The 24,884-nt window shown below is 49.6% G+C and overlaps 1 protein-coding gene across 1 annotated transcript; it reads left to right on the plus strand.

The window, feature by feature from the left end:
- Nucleotides 1–11,541: 11,541 nt before the first annotated feature.
- On the plus strand, nt 11,542–20,640 carry LOC133454772 (putative mediator of RNA polymerase II transcription subunit 26). The gene is made up of 3 exons (XM_061733494.1): nt 11,542–11,704; nt 11,905–11,984; nt 19,322–20,640. Exons 2-3 carry the CDS (start codon nt 11,922–11,924, stop codon nt 19,694–19,696), a joined length of 438 nt encoding a protein of 145 aa, XP_061589478.1. The 5' UTR covers nt 11,542–11,704; nt 11,905–11,921; the 3' UTR covers nt 19,697–20,640.
- The last annotated feature ends 4,244 nt before the right edge of the window (nt 20,641–24,884 follow it).

Here is a 24,884-nt window from a genome sequence, read left to right on the forward strand (position 1 = left end):
TTGAGCCACAGAATAAATCACCACCCACATAACACGCCCATGTCACCTCCCGGTCTCCTGTACTGACAGATCTAGAAAATCCTTTCTACATAAAAAAAAGAAAGTGAAACATTATGAAGAAATAGAATATTGAATTAAACTCTCATTGGCTCTAACGTGTGAACTCAACTCAGCCCTATAGCTTGCATTTGAATATAGAGACATTGAACCAGGTAGCCTACTGTATAGTTGCACTTTGTTTGTAGTGTTTTCAGTTTTGCACCTTCTTCCCTGTTATACCTACAAGTCTATTATGGTGTTAGACCTTATAATTAGCATGTAATTAGTATGCTTTTACACCACTGAGTTAATGTTATTTACCTTGAACTCATCCAGGAACGCATCAGCCAGGAATATGGCATCCTCGGATTCAAGATGATTAATTTGTTTTAGCTTGGTCAAGTTATTTTCCCACGCCGCCGCCTTCTTCCTGTCATCTAGATCCTGCCACCCTCATCAGCCTCATTCCCTTCACCTGTGCTTCCCCGGCCCAGCTCCACACCTGGTTTCCCTCATCAGTTTCCCCTTCACATACCGGCCCATTTCCTCATACCGGTTGCCAGATCGTCGAGTGTTTTTGCCTCACTTTCCAGCCTTCCTGTTCTGTTCTGTTTCTGCCTGCCTGCCTGCCTGTGACCCTGCATGAGTCCTGGTTTTGGATTTTGCCTGCCCCTTCGGATTGTTTGTCTGATCTGCCTGACTACCCGGTTTTGACCCCTGCCTGCCTTGGACCTGAATAAAGCCTCTTGGACTCTGACCTGCCTGGTGTTGTGCATTTGGGTTCTCTGTCCTGTCTGAGCCGTGACAGGAAGTTTAATGGACAGAGGATCTGATATATTTCAAAATGAAACACAGCGGACAAACGCTCGATCATAACTCATCACTTTGTCAATATTGTGTTGATCAGCAAATCAACCTCAGACGCAACGCACGCAGTGGGCGAGGGTTTGTTCCGTCAGACAGAGCGAAATGGCAAGGGATCCTATGTGGAATCTGAGGCCACAGCTACGCTCGGCGTTAGGACTGTCCAGCAACCAAAACGTAAAATATATATTTCTCGCTAGAAATGTAATCAAAATGCATTTTTATGCAGAAACTAACTCAAAATATAGATTTTTTTTTTTGGCCGCTCGGTGGCGCAGTGGGTTAAGAGGCAGCTCATATACTGAGGCTACAGTCCTCCGCCTGCAGCGGTCGCGGGTTCGAATCCAGCCCGCGCACCTTTGCTGCGTGTCTTCCCCGTTCTCTCTCTCTACCCCTTTCCAGTCTGCATCTCAATAAAGGGCCACTAGAGCCCAAAAAAATCTTTAAAAAAAAAAAAATATATATATAGATTTTTTTCACTAAAAAATGAAAAATGTCCACCATGTTTTTTGGTGTCACGGCCAGAATCTTAAAAGTCACGTGACTTGGACGAAAAATGAATAGGCAGAAAAATGTAACAGTTATACAATTCAAGGGCTATTATTGTAAACTATGTTTTTGCACTTTGGACCAACGTAGCCAGGGTACGTTTTTATGTGAGACTGGGTTGGTAATAAAGACTTTCAACAACCCGTTGAGTTAAATTTGTAACCAAATTTGTACCTGTGTGGTGCTCATGTCAATAAGGCCATGAACCAATCTGAGAATATCTAAATCCCTGCGCTTTTTGTAGCTTATTCATCTACTGGTCACATGGAGACCAGTAGATGTGTGCCTCGTGGGAACAAAAATATCAGAAATTATGAATTTGAACCATGTCGTGTACGGAGAGCTACCTACAGTACACAGTTGTGGAGTTATTCATTAGAGCAGCTCAGGACCCTGTGAGACAACAAATGTTTTTCTTAAGACTTACCCAAGGATGACATATTTTGCTTGATTTAACCCAACTGTTTGTTGTGGTGATTAATTAAGAAAATAACAATAAAAAACTACATTTTCAGTCATGTCTTTTATTTCTGATTAATACATATACCTGAAAACTAACACTAACTAACTAACTAACACGCACAAACACACTCAACTCTTTGACATGTGTGTCTGTTACACCTGGTATTACAGCTTTGTGAATTTAGTGGGAGGCAAAGGTGGAAAAGGGTGACAATTTTGGTAATTTATACATATTTTAAGAGTTGACTGTCTCCTCAAAAAGTACTTACATGTAATGCCAGATTTTTTAAGTCACTGGTCATTTCGGACATAATGTTTTTCATAATACTGTTTCATTTAAAAAAAAACATTTAAATACAAAAGAAGAGACCTTAATGGAATTAAAATAAATGTGTCTGTTGGCCTTGAATATGACTTCAACCAGGCCTCCAACTTATTTTACTGAGTCTAAGTAACTATCAGAACTGACTCATATCAGATTAACCCAGGAGTAACTAGAGTACATTTTTATTCATGCACTCAGTTCTTTCTACTGAACTCACAATCCTAGTCTTTCTTTTAATATAAGTCTTAAAAGTTACTTTGTTACAGTTAGGCAGAGTTAATAATCTAATCTTAAACACAGTTTGCAAGGTTGATTGTTGTATCAATGAGAGATTGCACATGCAAACGTTTGACTACTGATTTATCATTGTCCTCCTGATACATCAGAACTGCGTGCTGTTTTTGTTCAGTGCTGATCCATCATATTTGTGCTCTACTTGCACCACGACATTTTCAGTTGTGAGTGTATTTTTATTCATGTATGTATGGTGAGTGTATGAAAAAAACGTTTTGAGTCACCCCCTTCATTAGTGAGCGTTAATAGCAGTTACTCTATCTTCATCAGAGCCATAGAACAGAAGTTCTCTTCTTCAAGTTGCAAATATTATTTAACCACAACCTTACAGTAACTTAAAAGAAAAGAAAAAAAAATATTTAGTGACTTTTGTGCATTATGCCGTATTGGATTTCTATGAATAGTGGTCAGCATGAGTAAACATCTTTACAGTTGCTAATCATCTATTTCTGAGGTGCTAAATAAATCTGCAACAAAAGTGTGCGGTCTCCTCCCTTGTTTTTTCCTGGATCTCTATCTCTATGTCTATATATTTGAGACCAGCACCTGTTGAGCTATTGGATGTGCGTGACCTATTTTACCCTTTGTTCCTAATCATCTATTTCTGACATAAACTCCACACTGTGACACCAAAAATGCAACTATACCAAATGTTTGGTAAAACGCTCACAAAGTAAATTATCACTGTTCACAGACACGGATCCAACTCCTATGGTAGATTCACACTCCCTCAGCTCCAGAGAAAAAAGAGTGACCATGTTCTGAGTCAAGTTCACAAATAACTTGAAAGTAGTTTCATTTATATTATCCAGAGGTTTTTTTGGGGAAAATCCCGCTTCCATTTGGTGACTAACATCAACCACTCTCATGGTCATCTCCTTGTATGGTCAAGCAAAGCTAAAATGAGGTTAGGGTGAGTAAATTATTATACACAAGTCAGAAAACTATGGGTTAAAATGTGTTCAAATTTAAAATCTAATGACATTCCTAAAGGGGAAAAAAATACTGCATTTTTGGGAGCTTCAACATGAGTGTCTCTTACTTTAAAAAGGGATCAAAAGTAAAGCTGCAGTGAGAAACTTCCAGTCAGAGGAATGGGGACCGGAACAGCAGTAGTGAAGCTGTTTCATGTTTTACACATTCACTGGAAAACAGGTCGATATTCTTCCTTTTCTTTTGCAGAGATACTTCATTCTTGTACAGCTTTAGTCTCCTATGCCCTGATTGACCTTTGATAATGTATAGTAAATCAATTATGGAGATCTCATTAAGCCATGTTTTAGTCATAAACAGAACAAACGAAAGTTACGCCTGTAACTACGGTTCTATGAGTCCCGGATGACCGCCAGGCGGTGCTGTAAGCACTGGATATCTCCCCTCGTGCATGCGCATGTCGAGTACAATACCAACAATGTCACGTCACCCGTGACCCCTGCATGACCCCCGGAAGGGGTATATCTTCCGGGGTCAAGCATGGGATCGGCTCCTAGAATCTTCTCGCGAGAGCACGAGGATTCGGAGTGACCGGCAGGCCTGGCGGTCATCCGGGACTCATAGAACCGTAGTTACAGGCGTAACTTTCGTTCTATTTCGTCCCTACTGACCGCCAGGCGGTGCTGTAAGCACTGGATGACGAATACCAACAATGTCACATAGAATCCCGGTCACATACCTCACTGATCAGGGGCAGAAGGACCCGGGAGTAGAACCACGCCCAATGGTTGGGGAGTGGCGACATTGATCCGGTAAAACCTGGAGAACGTGTCCGGCGACGTCCACGAAGCTGCTGCGCAGATGTCCTCCAGAGGCACCCCCTTCAGGGCAGCCCAAGAAGCTGCGACGCTTCTGGTCGAGTGGCACCTCACCCCCACTGGTAAGGGGCGGCCACTGGCCCTGTAGGCGTGCTCGATGGTGTCCACCACCCAGTGGGACAGGCGCTGTCTAGAAATAGCGCGCCCCCTGTTAGGGCCACCATGACAGATAAAAAGCTGCTCCGACCGTCGCACAGGCGCGGTGGCAGCAACATAAGCAGTAAGGGCCCGTACGGGGCACAAAGGGCTTGGCCCACCCTCCGCAGGCTCGGGGTCGAACCGGGCAAGCTGGATAGGCCGATTAGCATGATCGCGTGGCAGGACCTTGGGCAGGAACGCCACGTTCGGCCACAACGTAACCCCTGAGCCATCCGGGTTCCACCTCAGGCAGTACCCGCTGACTGACAGGGCATGTAACTCACTGACTCGCTTTGCTGACGTCATAGCGAGGAGAAAAGCCGTCTTCATAGAAAGACACTTCAGGTCCACCTGGGCCAAGGGCTCAAAAGGTGGAGAAGAGAGGGCACCTAGTACCATAGACAGGTCCCACACCGGGGCCCTTGAGGTCCTCGGGGGGCGCAGCCTCAGAGCCCCCCTAAGAAAGAGAGAAACCAGCCGGTGGCACCCCACGGTGGCATTCTCGACCAGGGCATGTCGTGATGAAATGGCCGCCACGTACACCCGTAAGGTGGACTGAGCACGGCCATCATCCAGGAGGGACTGAAGGAACTCCAGGATCGTGGCCACAGGGCAAAGCATAGGGTCCTCTGCCCTGTCCGCACACCAGGCAGAGAATCTCCTCCACTTGCACTCATACTGGAGGCGGGTGGAGGGCGCACGAGCGTTCAAGATGGTAGCCCTGACGGGCTCAGTACAGCTTGACACTAACGGGTCGGGCCCTGCAGTGGCCAGACCCAGAGTTGAAGGCGACGGGGGTCGGGATGCCAAATCCGACCCCCCAGCTGGGACAGAAGGTCCCTCCGGTCGGGTAGGCGCCATGGCGTGCCGCAGCAGAGCCTCCGGAGTAGTGGGAACCACGGTCTCCCCGGCCAGAAGGGGGCCACCAAGAGGAGCCTGTGACCTCTCTGGAGGACCCTCTGCAACGTCGGAAGGATTAAAGGTAGTGGGGGGAACGCGTACAGGAGCCCGTCGGGCCACTCGTGCCCTAGGGCATCCTGACCCAGAGGACTGGTCTCCTCTGTCCAGGAGAACCAGAGGGGGCAGTGAGCCGAGACGCCCGAGGCGAAGAGGTCCACCACCGCTCTGCCGAAGAGGACCCAAATCATCCCCACTACCTCCGGATGAAGCCGCCACTCTCCTGGGGGAGGCTTGTGTCGGGACAGGAAGTCTGCCACCTGATTCCTGACCCCTGGCAGGTATATCGCCCGCAGGCTGAGGAGGCGAGGAGCGGCCCACGTCAGAAGGCCCCGGGACACCTGCAGCAGCTGTGCAGACCCGGTGCCCCCCTGGTGGTTGATCTGGGAGACAGTGGACACATTGTCCGACCGAACCAGTACGTGCCTCCCCCATAGGTGAGGTAAAAAGTGCTCGAGTGCTCGGTGTACAGCACGGAGCTCCAGCACATTGATGTGGCGTGTGCGGTCCCGCGCAGACCACTGCCCTTGGGCAGGCCTGCCGCGCCAAACAGCACCCCACCCCGAGAGGGAGGCATCTGCGGTGACAGTCTCCCGGAAGGAGGTGATAGTGCCCAAGGGCACACCCCCCAGCAGGAATGCCCCGTCTTTCCAGGGTGCCAGGGCATGGACACACACCCGCGACACCCTGACTAGCCTGTGCCTGTGCCTTTCGGCATCCAGGCGAAGGCTGTTCAGCCACATCTGCAGGGGGCGTAGCCTCAGCAGGCCCAAAGGCACAACAGCCGAGGCGGCTGTTAATCTGCCCAAAAGCTGCAGGAACTGGAGGTAAGGCAGCCGTCTGCCCCTCCTGAATCGGGGGAGGAGCCGCAGGATGTCGCTCACACGCCGCGGTGAGAGACAGGCCCTCATGGTCACCGAGTCGAGTACCAATCCTAAGTAGGCGACTCGCTGGGAGGGAGCCAGACAGCTCTTCCCTCTGTTCACTGTGAGTCCTAGTTTGGCCACATGCGACAAAAGGAGGGCCGTGTCTGCCACCACTTGTTCTCGGGACGGCGCGCATATCAGCCAGTCGTCCAGGTACGGCAGAACCTTCATACCCTGTGCCTGCAGGGGAGCGAGGGCTGCCGCCACGCACCTGGTGAAAACTCTTGGGGACAGGGAGAGCCCGAACGGGAGCACCCTGAACTGGTAATGGCGGTCCTGATAGGCGAACCTCAGGAACCGCTGGTGCTGTGCCGCAATCGGCACGTGAAAGTAAGCGTCCTGTAGATCTACCGTCGTAAACCACTCCCCCTGACCGACCGCACGCAGAACATCTGCTGTGGTCAGCATCCGGAAGGGCAGGGCCTTCATGTACCCGTTGAGGCCTCTCAGGTCCAAGATGGGACGAAGGCCGCCGTCTTTCTTGCTGACGAGAAAGTAGGTTGAGTAGAACCCCTGGGGCTGCAGCAGGGGGTCTACCGGCACAATGGCGCCCTTGGCCAGCAGGACGGACAACTCCTGAGTCAGAGCCAGAATGTTCGCCGGGTCTCTGATGACGGTCATCTTGACCCGGCCGGAGGTAGGGGGCCGGTGTCGGAACTGCAGTACGTACCCGTGGGTTAAGGTGGAAATTACCCAGGGGTCCGACGAGCAGGCAGCCCAGTGACTGAGCTGCTGCCGGGAAAAGCAGCCGACGACCGGCCCCGTGGCCCTAGCGCCGTCTCCCCCGGCCTCTGGACGTGCCGGGGGGGCGATGGTCGAGGCCAACACCCCGACGCTGCTGGGGCGGTCCGCGCACAGGGGGGCGAAACCCCCCGGCAGGCTGTCCAACGGGCCGTTGGGAGCTGCGCTGGCTCCTGCGGGCAGGAGGCTGGGGGCGACGTCCAGGGGCGGACGAAGGGCCCCTCGGTGTACTGGAAGCGGGCGCCCTCCTGTGAAGGTGCACCAGTCGCTGCCTGGTCTCATCGGCCAGGGCGGTGCGGTTCAGAGCTTCCAGGGCAGTTGCCCCAAACAGCTCCCCCGGTTCTGCCGGTGCCTGACGAAGAACCCTACGAGCAGTCTCTGTCAGGGGTGACTGCGCCAGCCAGACATGACGGCGTGTGTGCACCAGGGTGGACATCAGCCGCCCCAGTTCCCTCGTCTGGGAGGCAAAAGCCTGTAGGGACACATCACACAAGTCCCGTGTGGAATCATCCACCTGTGCATCCTGCAGGGAGGTGGAGAGGGCCAGTAGCAGATGAGAAAGGGTGTTCCCCAGCCGGCCGATGCGCGCTGCTGTTTCATAAGCCCTACAAATATGCCCATCAGTAACCCTACACTGGGTAGAGGGGCACTTGGGATCTGGCTTCAGAGCCTCATCAGGAGCCACTATCAGTGCTGCAATGGAGGGCTCGATGGGGGGCATGTGGTGGAGACCAGCCACTGCAGCGTCCTCCATCGCCGTCAGAGCACGGTCATCAGCTGTTAGCCTGGAGAGGGCTGTGACATCTCTCCAGCATGAGTGCAGCTCCCTCAAAAAATCCGACGAAGGCGGAATGGTGAATTCCACCGGAGAAGGATTGCGCCTGTGGAAGGCGCTAGAGGCCACCTCCGCACGCGGTGCATCCAGCTGCAAGTGTGCCAGGGCAGTGCGGATAATGCTCTGCACGGAGGAACAAACCGTCCCCTCCCGAGAGCTCTGGGCAGATGAGTGCGAGGAGAACCCCGAGCGCTGTGAGGCCGGGTCCCCTGATGACACGTTGAACTGGCTCGCCGAGGCTGCAATGGAGATTGCGTCCTCTGGCAGCGGCGGTGGCGACCCCAGAGCAAACTCTGGCACGGCAGGTTCCACCTGGCCAGTACCAGGTTGCAGATTGAGGAGGAGCGCCTTCATCTGCTCCATGTCGGCAGCCAAGCGATCTACCTTCGAGGAGAGCTGGCTCGTCATCCGCCGTCGTTTGGGGGCCCCCACCACTCTCTTCGCCGATCGCTTCAGCGAAGACCCCGGCTGGGATGAGGGGAGGCTGGCCGACGGCCCCGGCTGCTCAGGGCCCAGGCATGACACGCAGAGGTCCTGGTCAACCGCAGGATCCAGGGAGGCCATGCACCCTGGGCATGAACGCTCCATCACAGGGAACGGTGGGAGAGGGAGCGGACACGCTGCCGTCACCACGGATGTGCTGGCAGGAGAGAGGAGCGGACACGCTGCCGTCCACACGAATGTGTCGGTGGGAGCGGTCACGCTGCCGTCACCACGGATGTGCCGGTGGGAGAGGGGAGCGGACGCGCTGCAGTCACCACGTAGGTGTCGGTGGGAGAGGGGAGCGGAAACGCTGCCGTCACCACAGCGAGCACGCTGCCGTCACCACCAATATGAAGGCGGGAGAGGGGAGGGCCACGCTACCGTCAGCACGGATGTGTCAGTGGGAGAGGGGAGCGGAAACGCTGCCGTCACCACAGCGAGCACGCTGCCGTCACCACCGATATGCAGGTGGGAGAGGGGAGCAGCCACGCTACCGTCAATACGGGTGTGTCAGTGGGAGAGGGGAGCGGAAACGCTGCCGTCACCACAGCGAGCACGCTGCCGTCACCGCCAATATGCCGGCGGGAGAGGGGAGGGCCACGCTGCCGTCACCACGGCTATGAGAAAAGGCAAAAAAGGCGTCTTTACTCAAAAAAAGAAGAGAACAATCCTCTCTCGTTTCTTTTCCCTTTTTTTTTTTTTTTTTTAAGAAAAAAATTAAAAATAACTGCAAGGAAAAATAACAATATCACATCAGTAAGTGGGAGAGGGAGCAAATGCTGCCGTCACCCTGAACGAGCCGGTGGGAGAGGGAGCGGAAACGCTGCCGTCACCACGGCCGCAAAACAGGCAAAAAGGCGCTGTTCTTTTCCTTTCTTATATTATTATTTTTTTTAAAGAAAAAATAATCTGCAAGGAAAAAAATAATGTTGTCACTTTAATAAAGTGGGAGAGGGAGCGAAACGCTGCCGTCACCACAAGTGTGCCGGTGGGAGAGGGGCGTGGCCTTCACCACGGCTGTAAGAAGGACAAAAAAAGGTGTTGTTTTTTTTTTTTTTTTAAATAAATAATAATCCTTTTCTGTCTTCTTTTTTTTTTTTTTTTTTTTGCAGAAAAAATAACTGCACAGAATAATATTCAGGTGTCGGGCGCAGCCTACAGCTTACCTTCTGCCAGCTGGCCCAGGGGGGCGGGGCGGGGAGACGCCGCCGCCGCCGCAACGAACACCAATAAATACCGCGTGGCCACAGCCTCTTGGAGGACGACAGAGATCGTTACTCCTACCTTACGGCACGAAGCTGCACAGAGGCCGGCGGTTGTAGGGAGGAAAGGAAGAAGCTTTTAACCAGCCTTCTATTTCCGTCCTGTACTTCAGCGCGATGCGAGAAGAATGAGGAGCCGATCCCATGCTTGACCCCGGAAGATATACCCCTTCCGGGGGTCATGCAGGGGTCACGGGTGACGTGACATTGTTGGTATTGTACTCGACATGCGCATGCGCGAGGGGAGATATCCAGTGCTTACAGCACCGCCTGGCGGTCAGTAGGGACGAAATAGAACACAATCTATCAGATGTTAAAAGTGAGGGAATGTACTATTTAAAAAAAACTCTGGTAATTTTAATGATAGCATATACAGACGTGATTATAAAAGGATGTTTTGACCAAAGGATGTCACAGACATTTCAACATGACGTCAGGACATTGTGTCACATTTTGCAAAAGAAATGGCATAATGTACCTCTTTTAAAATCAAGAAAAAGGAAACTACACATTATGAAAGTAGCAGAAGACACATTTTAGTTCTTCTATCTGAGCAGAATGTCAATTTACAGAAACAAGAGGAAAATAAGAATATATACTATACTATTTTGTTTTCAGAAACATTCCTCTTTTTTATCCATATATACACGCACGCACGCACGCACGCATGCACGCACGCACGCACGCACGCACGCACACAAACTACAAGCTGTACTGAATGTTTTAATTAAATGTTTGACGTTATACAGCCAAATCTGCGTGAGGTGTTTACAACCCTTATTTTTTTCTGTGTCCTTAAATGTCTGACATAAAACCATTTCATGATTTGTCTTGTTTGTAATGTATGCTGAGGTCGTTGTGAGGATTTCGCAAGGCCGGGGTGTGTGGAAAGTTTCAGTGGTAATAACACAGTGATCACACTGATCGAAGTGTGTCCCACGCTGTCTGTCCTGTAATATTCCACTAACTGTTCAACAGTCTGTCTTGACGCTGCGTCATCACATCATCTAGACCTTTGTCACCGGTTGTCACCACTCACCCAACTGCTATCGTCACATTAAACCAGTCAGCTGTGTTGCAACATCAGTAAAAACAAGTGTTAACAATTCGATCTACAATTACTGCATTAAAGAGTGATGGCAGATGTAAATTTGAAGGTATAAATAAATTGATAAATGTCATGTGAGCTTTCCTTCAAGTGAGTAAAAACACTCTAATGCTATATTCAACAAACATGATGAGACATGGAAACAAGGGGGGAAAAAATACGTTTTCAAAACCACATACTCCTCTGCTCGACTGTACACAGCATGCCAATGTGAACAATTGCACAATCTGCAACAAGCTGAGAATACATTGATGATTTATAACAGAAGTAATGTTCAGTATGCAAACATCAGTCTGTAGTCCATAATAGAATAGCAGAAGCTGTTCACGGTGAATCACATTACAGATTACAGTTGTGCCATAGCTAAATGACTAATGTTGGTGCCAGAATTGATCTGAAAAAGCAACATTTGTCCCCCAAAAAATTGCTTGCATGTTTGCAGACAGCCAACGTAGAGCAAGTGACTCAGAACTGCTCATAAGTCCCACGATACAGTTTGACCTGAAATAGAAAAACTCCACTTTTAGTTCCACTTTTATACAGTTTTACTAGTTCTACAATCATGTTTGTTTCTCATGAACGAAATGTATTTTCCATACACATTTCAAAATAAAAGTTGTAACATGTCAAAGTAAGCTCACCACTTCTTCCGGATGTGTGGTAAACCACCTACTGTGCTCCTCCCCTTCAGCCCCAGGAAAACCAATCTTACACAATGGTCTCCCCAGGTCGCCTTCCTGTCCCAGCCCTTCCCAGGCCAGCCTCCCTGCAGAGAAAGCATATAAGAGCACCAGCATTGATGATGATCAGATGTACATTCACCACAACCACTAATAATCAATTAATTCTGACCAGGATTAAGGAGAACTGACCGGCACCTGGACAACAGATCTGGAAGTATTGTAACCTGGTGAGTTTTAATTGCTTTTTTGAATAACACACAATTTTATTTGTGTTAGATCATGTCAAGCTTGTCTATTATATGCATCTCTCCTTATCACACTGTAATACTAGCTTTTCAGTGTTCATATGATTCTTGCCACTACCCACAAGCAGTATGTCTTGTTGTGGATGACATAGCTGTGCTCATGTTTATGGCCTCCTCCACAGTGAGTTAACAAACAGAGATGGAGCTCCTGAAAGCAGCCCTCATGATGATCCTTCTGACAACAACAACGTTTGCTAGGCCGGTAAGATGACCCCGATAACACTGCAGGCTTCCTTTGTCTTTTTCCCTCACTGCCTGAAGTCTTTCTCTTTACCATTTTTCATTTCATTTCATTCATTTTATTCTTTATTTCATTCAAAAAAACAAAACAATTCAATACAAACACAAATACAAATCTTCCTAACTTGTGAATGAAAAGGGAGCAGAAAGAAGAAGAATCTTATCTGATCTGCCCCTTTCACAAATAACCTAAATTAAAAATAATAATAAAAAAAAACAACAACTAAGTGAATAAAAACAACTAAAATAAAATAAAATTAAAATAACATTAAAATAAAATTACCACCGCCTAGGGGTATGTCAATCAAACTCAACATTTTTCGTTATATTTCCTTAACATACAGGCTTTAATTGTTCTTTTGAATGTAATGTTTGATTTGGATTCTTTGTTTTCTTTATTCAGATTGTTCCATAAATTGATTCCTTTCACAGAAACACAACGTTCCATCAATTTTGTCCTGCATCTTGGTTTTATAAAAATCTCTGTTCCTTTTAAGTTATACTTGCTTTTTCTTTTTTCAAATCTTTTCTGAATGTTGATTGGTAAAGTTTTTTTCTGAGCTTTAAACCAGAGTTTCTAATGGTGTGTTTTGTTGTGGAATCTACCTTTGAACACTCAATTAATTCGTTATCATATCATACCACGTTAACACCGCCACATATTTAAGGTAAATATTTGAAATACTTGACATTTTTCTGTATTTCGCTTAAGTCTACACCATAATTCGCAGCAAGAGTTTTGGATCTAATGTTATCCCGTAACAATCAACCACCGATGATTTCAATATTAAACATTAAGAAGGTTTTCAATTCTTTGGGACCATTTCACAAAAAGTTGATAGATCCTTTAGATTTTGAAATTCAGAATTTATGGCAGAGCCGTTGTAATGGATGATATCATATTTAACAGATACAGATGCTGTATAAAACTAGTGGATATCATACAAAAACATATGATATAAGGCTAAATGTGATGTTCTATTTCGTCCCTACTGACCGCCAGGCGGTGCTGTAAGCACTGGATATCTCCCCCTCGCGCATGCGCATGTCGAGTACAATACCAACAATGTCACGTCACCCGTGACCCCTGCATGACCCCCGGAAGGGTATATCTTCCGGCGTCAGCATGGGATCGGCTCCTTTTTTCTTCTCGCATCGCGCGTCTGAAGTACAGGACGGAAATAGGAGCTTTGTGAAGCTCCTTTTTTCCTCCCTAAAACCGCCGGCCTCTGTGCAGCTTCGTGCCGTAAGGTAGGAGTAACGATCTCTGTCGTCCTCCAAGAGGCTGTGGCCGCGCGGTATTTATTGGTGTTCGTTGCGGCGGCGGCGGCGTCTCCCCGCCCCGCCCCCCTGCCCAGCTGACAGAAGGTAAGCTGTCAAGCTGCGCCTGACACCTGATCACAATCTGCGCAGGGAGACAGCGTTTCGCTTCCTCTCCCCACTTATTAATGTGACAACATTATTTTTTCCTTGCAGATTATTTTTTTCTTTTGAAAAAAAAAAAAGAAGACAGAAAAGGATTATTTTTTTCTTTTGAAAAAACAATACAAACACCTTTTTTGGTCTTTCTTACAGCCGTGGTGGAGGCCACGCCCCTCTCCCACCGGCTCATTTGTGGTGACGGCAGCGTTTCGCTCCCTCTCCCACTTTATTAATGTGACAACATTATTTTTTCCTTGCAGATTATTTTTTTCTTTTGAAAAAAAAAAAAAAAAAGGGAAAAAAGAAGACAGAAAAGGATTATTTTTTTCTTTTGAAAAAACAATACAAACACCTTTTTTGGTCTTTTTTACAGCCGTGGTGGGGGCCACGCCCCTCTCCCACCGGCTCATTTGTGGTGACGGCAGCGTTTCGCTCCCTCTCCCACTTTATTAATGTGACAACATTATTTTTTTCCTTGCAGATTATTTTTTTCTTTTAAAAAAAAAAAAAAAAAGGAAAGAAACGAGAGAGGATTGTTCTCTTCTTTTTGAGTAAAGACGCCTATTTTTGCCTTTTCTCATAGCCGTGGTGACGGCAGCGTGGCCCTCCCCTCTCCCGCCTGCATATTGGCGGTGACGGCAGCGTGCTCGCTGTGGTGACGGCAGCGTTTCCGCTCCCCTCTCCCACTGACACACCTGTGTTGACGGTAGCGTGGCCCTCCCCTCTCCCGCCTTCATATTGGTGGTGACGGCAGCGTGCTCGCTGTGGTGACGGCAGCGTTTCCGCTCCCCTCTCCCACTGACACCTACGTGGTGATGGCGGCTCGTCCGCTCCCTCTCCCACCGGCACATCCGTGGTGACGGCAGCGTGACCGCTCCCCTCTCCCACCGACACATTCGTGTGGACGGCAGCGTGACCGCTCCCACCGACACATTCGTGTGGACGGCAGCGTGTCCGCTCGTCTCTCCTACCAGCACATCCGTGGTGACGGCAGCGTGTCCGCTCCCTCTCCCACTGACACATCCGTGCTGACGGTAGCGTGGCCGCTCCCCTCTCCCACCGGCATATTGGTGGTGACGGCAGCGTGCTCGCTGTGGTGACGGCAGCGTTTCCGCTCCCCTCTCCCACTTACACATCCGTATTGGCGGTAGCGTGGCCCTCCCCTCTCCCGCCGGCACATTGGCGGTGATGGCAGCGTGCTCGCTGTGGTGACGGCAGCGTTTCTGCTCCCTTCTCCCACTGACACATCCGTGCTGACGGTAGCGTGACCGCTCCCCTCTCCCGCCAGCATATTGGTGGTGACGGCAGCGTGCTCGCTGTGGTGACGGCAGCGTTTCCGCTCCCCTCTCCCACCGACACCTACGCGGTGACTGCAGCGCGTCCGCTCCCCTCTCCCACCGGCACATCCGTGGTGACGGCAGCGTGACCGCTCCCACCGACACATTCGTGTGAACGGCAGCGTGTCCGCTCCTCTCTCCTGCCAGCACATCCGTGGCGACGGCAGCGTGTCCGCTCCCTCTCCCGCCGGTCGCTGTGATGGAGCGTTCATGCCCAGGGTGCATGGCCGCCCTGGACCCTGCGGATAACCAGGACCTCTGCGTGTCGTGCCTCGGCCCTGAGCAGCGGGGCCGTTGGCCAGCCTCCCCTCATCTCAGCCGGGGTCTTCTCTGAAGCGATCGGCAAAGAGAGTGGTGGGGGCCCCCAAACGACGGCGGATGACGAGCCAGCTCTCCTCGAAGGTAGATCGCTTGGCTGCCGACATGGAGCAGATGACGGCGCCCCTCCTCAATCTGCAACCTGGTACTGGCCAGGTGGAACCTGCCATGCCAGAGTTTGCTCTGGGGTCGCCACCGCCGCTGCCGGAGGACGCCATCTCCATTGCAGCCTCGGCGAGCCACTTCAACGTGTCATCAGGGGACCCGGCCTCACAGCGCTCGGGGTTCTCCTCGCACTCATCTGCCCAGAGCTCTCGGGAGGGGACGGTTTGTTCCTCCGTGCAGAGCATTATCCGCACTGCCCTGGCACACTTGCAGCCGAATGCACCGCGTGCGGAGGTGGCCTCTAGCGCCTTCCACAGGCGCAATCCTTCTCCGGTGGAATTCACATTCCGTCTTTGTCGGAGTTTTTTGAGGGAGCTGCACTCATGCTGGAGAGATGTCACAGCCGGCTGATGACCGTGCTCTGACGGCGATGGAGGACGCTGCTGTGGCTGGTCTCCACCACATGCCCCCCCATCGAGCCCTCCATTGCAGCACTGATAGTGGCTCCTGATGAGGCTCTGAAGCCAGATCCCAAGTGCCCCTCTACCCAGAGTAGGGTTACTGATGGGCATATTTGTAAGGCTTATGAAACAGCGGCACGCATCGGCCGGCTGGGGAACACCCTTTTTTCATCTGCTACTGGCTCTCTCCACCTCCCTGCAGGATGCACAGGTGGATGATTCCACACAGGACATGTGTGACATATCCCTACAGGCTTTTTGCCTCCCAAACGAGGGAACTGGGGCGGCTGATGTCCACCCTGGTGCACACGCGCCGTCATGTCTGACTGGCGCAGTCACCCCTGACGGAGACTGCTCGTAGGGTTCTTCGTCAGGCACCGGCAGAACCGGGGGAGCTGTTTGGGGCAACTGCCCTGGAAGCTCTGAACCGCACCGCCCTGGCTGATGAGACCAGGCAGCGGCTGGTGTACCTTCACAGGGGTGCGGCCGCCTCCTGTACACCGGGAGGCCTTCACCGGCCCCCGGGCCTCGCCCCCGGCCGCCTGCCCACGGCGGCCGGCGCGGCTTTCGGCGGTCTGTGAGTCAGCCTGCTGGTGACTTTCGCCCCCCTGTGCGCGGACCGTCCCACCAGCGTCGGGGCGTTGATCCCGACCGTCGCCCCCCCCGGGACGTCCGGAGCCCGGGGGAGACGGCGCTAAGGCCACGGAGCCGGTCGTCAGCTACTTTTCCGGCAGCAGCTCGGTTACTGGGCTGCCTGCTCATTGGGGCCCGGGTGGTTTCCACCCTAGCCCGGGGGTACGTTTTGCAGTTCCGACACCGGCCTCCTATCTCCGGCCGGGTTGAGATGACCATCGTCAGAGACCCGGCAAACATTCCGGCTCGGGCTCAGGTGTTGCCCGCCCTACTGGCCAAGAGCGCCATCATGCCGGTGGACCCCCCGCCGCGGCCTGGGGGTTCTACTTGAGCTACTTTCTCGTCAGCAAGGGAGACGACGGACGTCGTCCCATCTTGGACTTGAGGGACCTCGACGAATGCATGAAGGTCCTGCCCTTCCGGAGGCTTGACCACAGCAGATGCTCTGCGTTGGTCAGGAGGAAGTGGTTTGCAACTGTGGACCTACAGGGCGCTTGTTTCACGTGCCGGTCGCGGCACGTCACCGGTGGTTCCGGGGGCTCGCCTACCGGGGCCACCGTTGTCGGTTCAGGGTGCTCCTGTGCGGGCTCTCCCTGTCACCGAGGATTTTTTTCACCAGGTGCGTGATGGCAACCCTTGCCCCTCTTATACCTTTGGGCCTGCTGTCGCTACGCCCCCTGCAATGTGGCTGGACAGCCTCGCCTGGATGCCAAGAGGCACGGGCGCAGGCTGGTCAGGGTTTCGCGGGTGTGTGTCTATACCCTTGCACCCTGGAAAGGCGGGACATTCCGGCTGAGGGGTGTGCCCTTAGGCGCTGTCCCCTCCCTGCCGGGAGGCTGTCATCAGTAGTCCTCCCGGGTCCGCACGCGCCACATCAACGTGCTGGAGCTCTGGGCTCTGCACTTCACACTAACATTTTTTGCAACTCCTGTGGGGGAGGCACGTGCCGGGTCGGTCGGACAGTGTGTCCACTGTTCCTTGATCGGCCACCAGAGGGGGCCCCGACTCTGCACAGCTGCTGCAGGTGTCCCGGGGCCTCCTAGCGTGGACAGCTCCTCGCCTGCCCGGCCTTCGGGCGATGTTCCTGCCTGGAGACAGGAACCGGGTGACAGACTTCCTCTCCCGGCGCAAGCCGCCTTTGCAGAGGGTCCTCCAGAGGGCTCACGGGCTCCTCTTGGTGGCCCCCTTCCGACCGGGGAAACGTAGTTTCCACTGCTGCGGGGGCTCTGCTGCGACACAACATGACGCCCCCCAGAGGGACCGTCTTTTCCAGCCGGGGATTCAGGTTTTGCACCCCGACCCCGTCGCTTTTGGCTCTGAGTCTGGCCGCTGCGGCGCCCGACCCATTGTTGTCAAGCTGTCCTGAACCCGTCAGGGCTGGCATCTCGAATGCCCATGTGCCTCCCACCCGCCTCTGGTATGAGTGCGAGTGGGGGAGATTCTCTGCCTGGTGTGCAGACGGGGCAGAGGACCCTGTTCTTTGCCCCGTGGCCACGATCCTGGGGTCCCTTCGGTCCCTCCTGGATGGTGGCCGTGCTCAGTCCACTTTAAGGGTGTATGTGGCGGTCATTTCATCGCAACATGCCCTGGTTGAGAATGCCACCGTGGGGTGCCACCGGCTGGTTTCTCTTTCTCAGGGGGGCTCTGAGGCTGCCCCCCCCGAGGAGCCCAAAGGCCCCAGTTTTCGATTCCATTCGATTTTTATATAGCGTCTGATACAACAGATGTTGTCTCTAGACGCTTTCCAGAGAACCTGAACATAAACATGAATATAAACCCCCGAGCAGTGTGGGACCTGCCCATGGTGCTAGGTGCCCTCTCTTCTCCACCCTTTTGGGCCCTTGGCCCGGGTGGGCCTGAAGTGGCTCTCTACGGAGATAGCTTTTCTCCTCGCCATGACATCGGCGAGTCGATGAGTTACATGCCCTGTCAGTCAGCTCAGGGGCTATGTTGTGGCCGAACGTGGCGTTCCTGCCCTAGGTCCTGCAGAGAGTGGGCCGAGCCCTTTGTGCCCCGTACGGGCCCTTGCTGCTTATGCTACCGCGCCTGTGCGACGGTCGGAGCAGCTTGTTCTCTGCCATGGTGGCCCCAACAGGGGGCGTGCTGTTTCTGGACAGCGCCGTCCCACTGGGTGGTGGACCCCGTCGAGCGCGCCCACAGGGCCAGTGGCCGCCCCTTACCAGTGGGGGTGAGGTGCCACTCGGCCAGAAGCGTCGCAGCTTCTTGGCTGCCCTGCAGGGGGTGCCTCTGGAGGACATCTGCACCGCGACTTCGTGGACGTCGCCAGACACGTTCTCCAGGTTTTACCGGATCAATGTCGCCACTCCCCAACCATTGGGTGTGGTTCTACTCCCGGGTCCTTCTGCCCCTGATCAGTGTGGTATGTGACCGGGATTCTATGTGACATTGTTGGTATTCGTCATCCAGTGCTTACAGCACCGCCTGGCGGTCAGTAGGGACGAAATAGAACGAAAGTTACGCCTGTAACTACGGTTCTATGAGTCCCGGATGACCGCCAGGCCTGCCGGTCACTCCGAATCCTCGTGCTCTCGCGAGAAGATTCTAGGAGCCGATCCCATGCTGACGCCGGAAGATATACCCTTCCGGGGGTCATGCAGGGGTCACGGGTGACGTGACATTGTTGGTATTGTACTCGACATGCGCATGCGCGAGGGGGAGATATCCAGTGCTTACAGCACCGCCTGGCGGTCATCCGGGACTCATAGAACCGTAGTTACAGGCGTAACTTTCGTTTTAGCCAGTGACAGAGAGGAAAGTTGTTTCTTTTTCAGAAGTAAGCCAATCTTGTAAAATATTGTTTTTTCTCTTTCTTTTCCGGCTCCAAATCTATAGTTTTATTATATAAAGTGGACCTGAAACATCTCTCAAGATAAACAATCCAATTGTTTCCAGGGTGCCCACTCACACTTGTCCAACTTCAAAGTTTGTAAAAGACCAACTGTTTTTGAGACATTTGAGGTGAACTTCTAACCTCTTAATTCATAAACTTCTGCACTTCACAGATCTCTTCAGACTCTTCAGACTCTTCAGACTCTTCAGACTCTTCAGACTCTTCTTCAGACTCTGACGAACGTTCAGATTCTTCAGCATCTTCTAGTGAAAGTTCCTCAGAGGAAATCTATGTCACTGTGAAACCAGAGCCGGTAGGCACCACGGCTGCCATGACAACCATGACCTCAGGAGATGGGAGCACATTCAGCCCCGGACCAGACACAATGAACACAGATGGAACAACGATGATGGTGATGGAGACGACACTTGAGCCGCAAACAATGACCGCGACTGTTGATGTCACTTCATTGTGTGAGATGAACCAGTGTTTCACTGAAACAATTCCAACGCCGCCTCCTGTTACAGAAAGTAGAGGAGATGCCTAATCAGCTGTCAATCAACAACTGATTACATCTTCTTGTAACAGTTGTATTTTGAGGATAATTTTGCTTATTGCTGAGTTTATGCAGACATGTTCTGATGTATTTTTTCTGACTGTATCTTTTTTTAACAATATTATTAGCACCCATGCTCCTATGCACTTGGTAACATTTAAAAAATACAATAAGTGCATCTGCTTGATGGGAATTGGGTTTAGTCCAACCGTAAACAGATTAACACCAGTAAACACGTTTATTCACTCAAAAATGAATGTTGGTTTGTTGTCTATTTTTTTATTTCAATAATATATACCTCTATGAATAAATGTTCACATGTTTTACTGAAAGCACCCATTTTATTTAATTTGTTATGTAGATGTGTGGTGCTTTAGCTGTCAGACAGTTACAATATGTTTCAGAAGATATTATTCACTCATAAATTGTATTATTCTTCAAAAAATACGTTTTTTCTACAAAAATCTGCTGAAATACTGCTTAGATGTTATTACTTTATTCCTTAAGACTTAAAAAAAAATTAAAATGCCTATTTACGTTTTTGACCATATAAAACAAAAAAGATTGTTGCATTAATTTAGCATTTAAACTAGACTAAACAGAAGCATCTTTTTTATTTGTGAGGTATCTGAGGCATGCTTCCTGCGACTGTGTTTATGGAATGTGGTCGGGTGTGTCGCGCTTGTCACGCTGTTTGTACATGCTGACAAAGAGTTGCTGCCGCAGAGGGCTTCTTTGATTATGGGTCATAAAATTCTCTTTTCCCTTATTTGTTAGAGCATATAAGTCAAGAAGCAACACTTTAATGTTGTTGGTTTGTTTCTTTTTTTAAATGGTGTCTGATTGTATATTGTTACTGAAGTAACACTCATAATTGTTTGCATTGCAATACATTCAAATAAAGAAAAATAACCTAGAAGACAATGTACTCATTTTGAAACACTTAGGAGATTTTTCTGGTTGTTACAAGCTTGTGGTTAGTTTATCAGAGTACAGGGGGAAATTGAGATTGACCTTTTTCATACAGTTCAAGTCTGAGCTATTTTGTTTGGATGAGAGAAACTGAGACAATTTTAAACTGGAAAAATTATGAAAAATAAAATACACTTTCTTTCATTTCTACGCTTCTACAAGTCCGGACTTAACCCCCCAAGACCTGGTGCACACATGTGTGGACATCCCACTTGTCCCAAAGCAACAAGAAAAATAAATCTTAGGAGGATAATAAAACAAAAATAGTTAATGGCCTGCACTCGTAGATTTAAAATTGAATACATTATTGTCATGTCAACAAAGTTCATTGGATTTTGTTGCAGTGAGCTTAACATGCCAACAGTCAAAACACTCAACCATCTAACAATGAAGTAAAATAAATCCACGCAATGATTAATCGAGACAAAAAATTTGAAAGCTAATGACTAATGAACGGGTCCTCACACCCTTGTGCACGTTCAGGCGTGCTGCAGTGGAAGCGCTTGTATGACTTGATGTAGATTCTTCAGGCCTGGACATTTAGCAGATGACACCACCCACGACTCTCTATATCAAACCATTCAAAAGTTATGGCAGAAAGTAGGAAGTATCAGATATCGACCAATCAGATGAAGGGGCGGGGATAATTTGCACCAATTAAGGTAAAGTACTCAAAACCATGTCCGATGACACCACCCACAAGTCTTTATGTCAAACAATTCAAAAGTTATGGCAGAAAGTAGGAACTATCAAATATGGATATGCGCGCTTTTTGGCGTCTAGCGTCGCCACGGTAACGCTTTTGACTGAGAAAAGTAATGCCCATCGTAGCAGGATCGAGATGCACATTTTGATGTATAACACACCTGGGTGCACGTTACAGTTCGGGCAAAGAAGCGGCCGAAGGAATGGCATAAATTGCGCCAAAATTACACGATTCATTCAGAATGGCCGACTTCCTGTTCGGTTTCGGCCATGGCGCCATGAGACTTTTCTTTAAAGGAGCTTGAGGCTCCTTTTAAGAAATGAGACTCTCTAGCGCCACCCTTCACCACGACGGCCGTTGGGGGTACCAGCTGGCTGTGCATTTGTAATTGGTGGGCAAAAATGCGGATGTTTACAAACAACATTTGCGGTTCTGATCACCTGAGCGGTCCGCAGACCAGGGGGGTGTGACTGGCTACTTTTCTTTTTTTTAATTAAAATTACCCATATACCGTAGATGACCATTTAGTAGCCCGGGCGTTTAATATGCTAAATCCACTTGGACCCCAGGCGTTTATAAGAACCAGGCGGGTATTTGCACCAGGCTACAATTTATTTTTGCAATGAGCAGCACCAGACCATTACTTACAAAGAACATATGAGATCACCATAGTACCACTGGAACTAAAATTGTACACACTGTACACAACACAACACCTCACGACGAGCTCCCGATCACAAATCGTGAGCTCGCAAGAAAATCAAGCGTGTTTGAAATCCTGGTCGCTCCTCGTGAAGGAATCACAGCTGAAGCAGCTGCGACCCGATTTGACTCATCCTTTCACAGAGAGCATGCACAATCTCTGATGTTACGTCAAAAACTATTATTTGTAGTTTAAGTTTTGCAAATTCACATTACAAATCATATTTTAATAGCAAAAAAAAAGAGCGCATTTCCACGTAGGTCGCCGCGTCCCCTACGCCGTAGGCTCTGCGTTGTTGTAACGCGGCACCATAAATCAGCCTTACGGCGTACCCTGCGCCGTAGGCTCTGCGTTGTTGAAACGCGGCACCATAAATCAGCCTTGCGGCGTACCCTGCGCCGTAGGCTCTGCGTTGTTGTAACGCGGAACCATAAATCAGCCTTCAGTGTGTGCGCTGTCTGCTGAACTCTTTTTTCTCTTCTCATTTTGCTGGACGCCGGGTTCCTCCACCAAGACACAACTTTTGCGGTACGCGTTCTTTGTTGTGTCTAAAAATGATTCGCAGTGCACACACCCAATCAGAAACGGTACAGATATTTTGGGATTTTGATATATAAAAAAATAAAATTAAAAATAATAAAGAATCCCCTCGCCGCTTCCCTCCGCTCACATGCTCTGATATACAAAGACAGTTTGTCTGTGTAACGGCGACACACGGAGCTGATCAGAGCAGTATGAACGATACTGTACACAATACAATGCAAATACAGTGTTATTACCAGGTTATTACCGGTAGTCGCCCGGGCGTTTAATTGAACCGGCGTTTATTATGCCAAATGGGCTCGGACCCCCGGCGGCTATTAGAGCACAGGCGCGTATTTGCGCGCGGGCGACTATTTGGTCATCTACGGTATTCAGCCTTCATCTCAAATGTGGCTTACAATGTTGTGGAACAGAAACAGCAACCACAAATATTTATATATTTATAATCTTTTATTGTCATTTCAATTTTTCCAGGGGGTGCTGCAGCCCCTGCCGCACTCCCACTTCCGGCGCCTATGGGGGGTACTGCAGCCAACAGTGAAGCCGGCATGGGAGAACGGGGAGAACGCGCATGCAGCATCATGTGACGTCACATCCGCAGCCCAGTGCGGGAAATTTGGGCCCGAATTGCAGCACATTTTGCAGCACACAGCCTGTTCAAGGCAACGGAGAGATACACTAGAGGGCTCATTCTTTTGGGTTTGGAACGCTTCATCTGACATTATTACTAGAAAACTTAAAACGTATACGAATTTTTTTCATAAATTCTGCCTCAATCCGGCCTCAAGCTCCTTTAAGTTGCGACATGATACAGGTGTGTACAGATTTTCGTGCATGTACGTCAAACCGTATTGTGGGGCTTGAGGCACAAAGTTTTCTAGGGGGCGCTGTTGAGCCATTTTGCCATGCCCATTAATGCAAACCATGAAATATCAAATTTTTCGCCAGGCCTGGCTTGCGTGCAAAGTTTGGTGACTTTTGGGGCACTTTTAGGGGGGCAAAAGGGCCCTCTTTCGTCAGAAGGATAAAGAATAAAGAATAAAGAAAAAAATCCTACAGATACAAGAGGGCCTTCACACTGTAAGTGTTCGGGCCCTAAAAAACATTTCCTACAGATACAATAGGGCCTTCGCACTGTAAGTGCTCGGACCCTAATTACACCCTATGATTGAGAGGAAACACTTTTATGAACATTGATTTCAGTTTATAATTTTAACTAAGGCCCCTACACAGTGCTTTAAGTGGGAAAAAATAAGTGCCGGTACTCTCCCCCTCCAGTCATACAAATATGGGACTATGTAAATTTGTGTATGTATATATATATATATATATATATATATATATATATATAACTCTCCCACTCTGTTAAAAACCTCCTGTGTTTACCTTCATATTTCTGTTTGGCCGTGCATTTTGTCCCTCCAATTTATTTCCGTCACAACCACGAGCGCGCCCGTATAGCTCAACGGGATGAGCAGGCGACTTGCGTACAGCGAATGCGGGTTTGATTCCAATCGCGGCATATTTTGCGCCCACTTCCTACGAGTCTGTCTGTCACTGCACCTATCAAATAAAGTTGCAAGAGCCGCATGACACCGGCCAAAGAGCAGCATGCGGCTCGCGAGCCGCGGGTTGGCCAGGTGCGCCTTTACGTCTGTACGGCAAGCTTTGAGCATCAAAACACCTTAATCAACAAATCCAACCTGTAGACTAGGGCTGTTCGATTAATCGATTTTAAATCGTAATCGCGATTATGTAATTAGAACGATGTTAAAGCGTGAAACTCGTAAAATCGATTTTTTCACTTTTTTTTTTTTTTTTTTTTTTTTTAACCTTGTCTGCACACATATTAATGATTGATACCATATTAATGATTGATGGAAATACCTCTCAATACCTGCGACAAGTGCCCCATCGGAGAGGCTCTTTAGTGTAGGAGGGGGCGTTGTAACATGCCACCGGGCATCCCTCAAGCCAGATGCGCTAGACCGGCTCGTGTTCCTTGCAAAAAACTTGCAAATGTGAATAGCAAATGTAATGACTGACATTACACACCTCTACCTCCTTCATGGGTTGCATTATTATTTAGCATGCAAAGACCCAGTTTAGTTTAATTAGAAAATGTCTTGTTTTATTTCATTGGAAATATAACTTACTGTATGTTTGCAAGTGCTGATTTGCTGATTTTTTTTTTCAGAGATAAAACTTTTTTAAAACTTTTTTTCAACTTATTTTACAGAGTTTTGCACTTTATT

The sequence above is a fragment of the Cololabis saira genome, chromosome 11 (assembly GCF_033807715.1).
Source record: "Cololabis saira isolate AMF1-May2022 chromosome 11, fColSai1.1, whole genome shotgun sequence".
Lineage (NCBI taxonomy): Eukaryota > Metazoa > Chordata > Actinopteri > Beloniformes > Belonidae > Cololabis > Cololabis saira.

Excerpts from the sequence above, each read along its gene's own strand:
- LOC133454772 (XM_061733494.1), top strand. The coding sequence starts at position 11,922 with ATGGAGCTCCTGAAAGCAGCCCTCATGATGATCCTTCTGACAACAACA. Across the intron at positions 11,985-19,321 it reads CAACAACGTTTGCTAGGCCG|ATCTCTTCAGACTCTTCAGA; the intron begins GTAAGATGACCC and ends TGCACTTCACAG.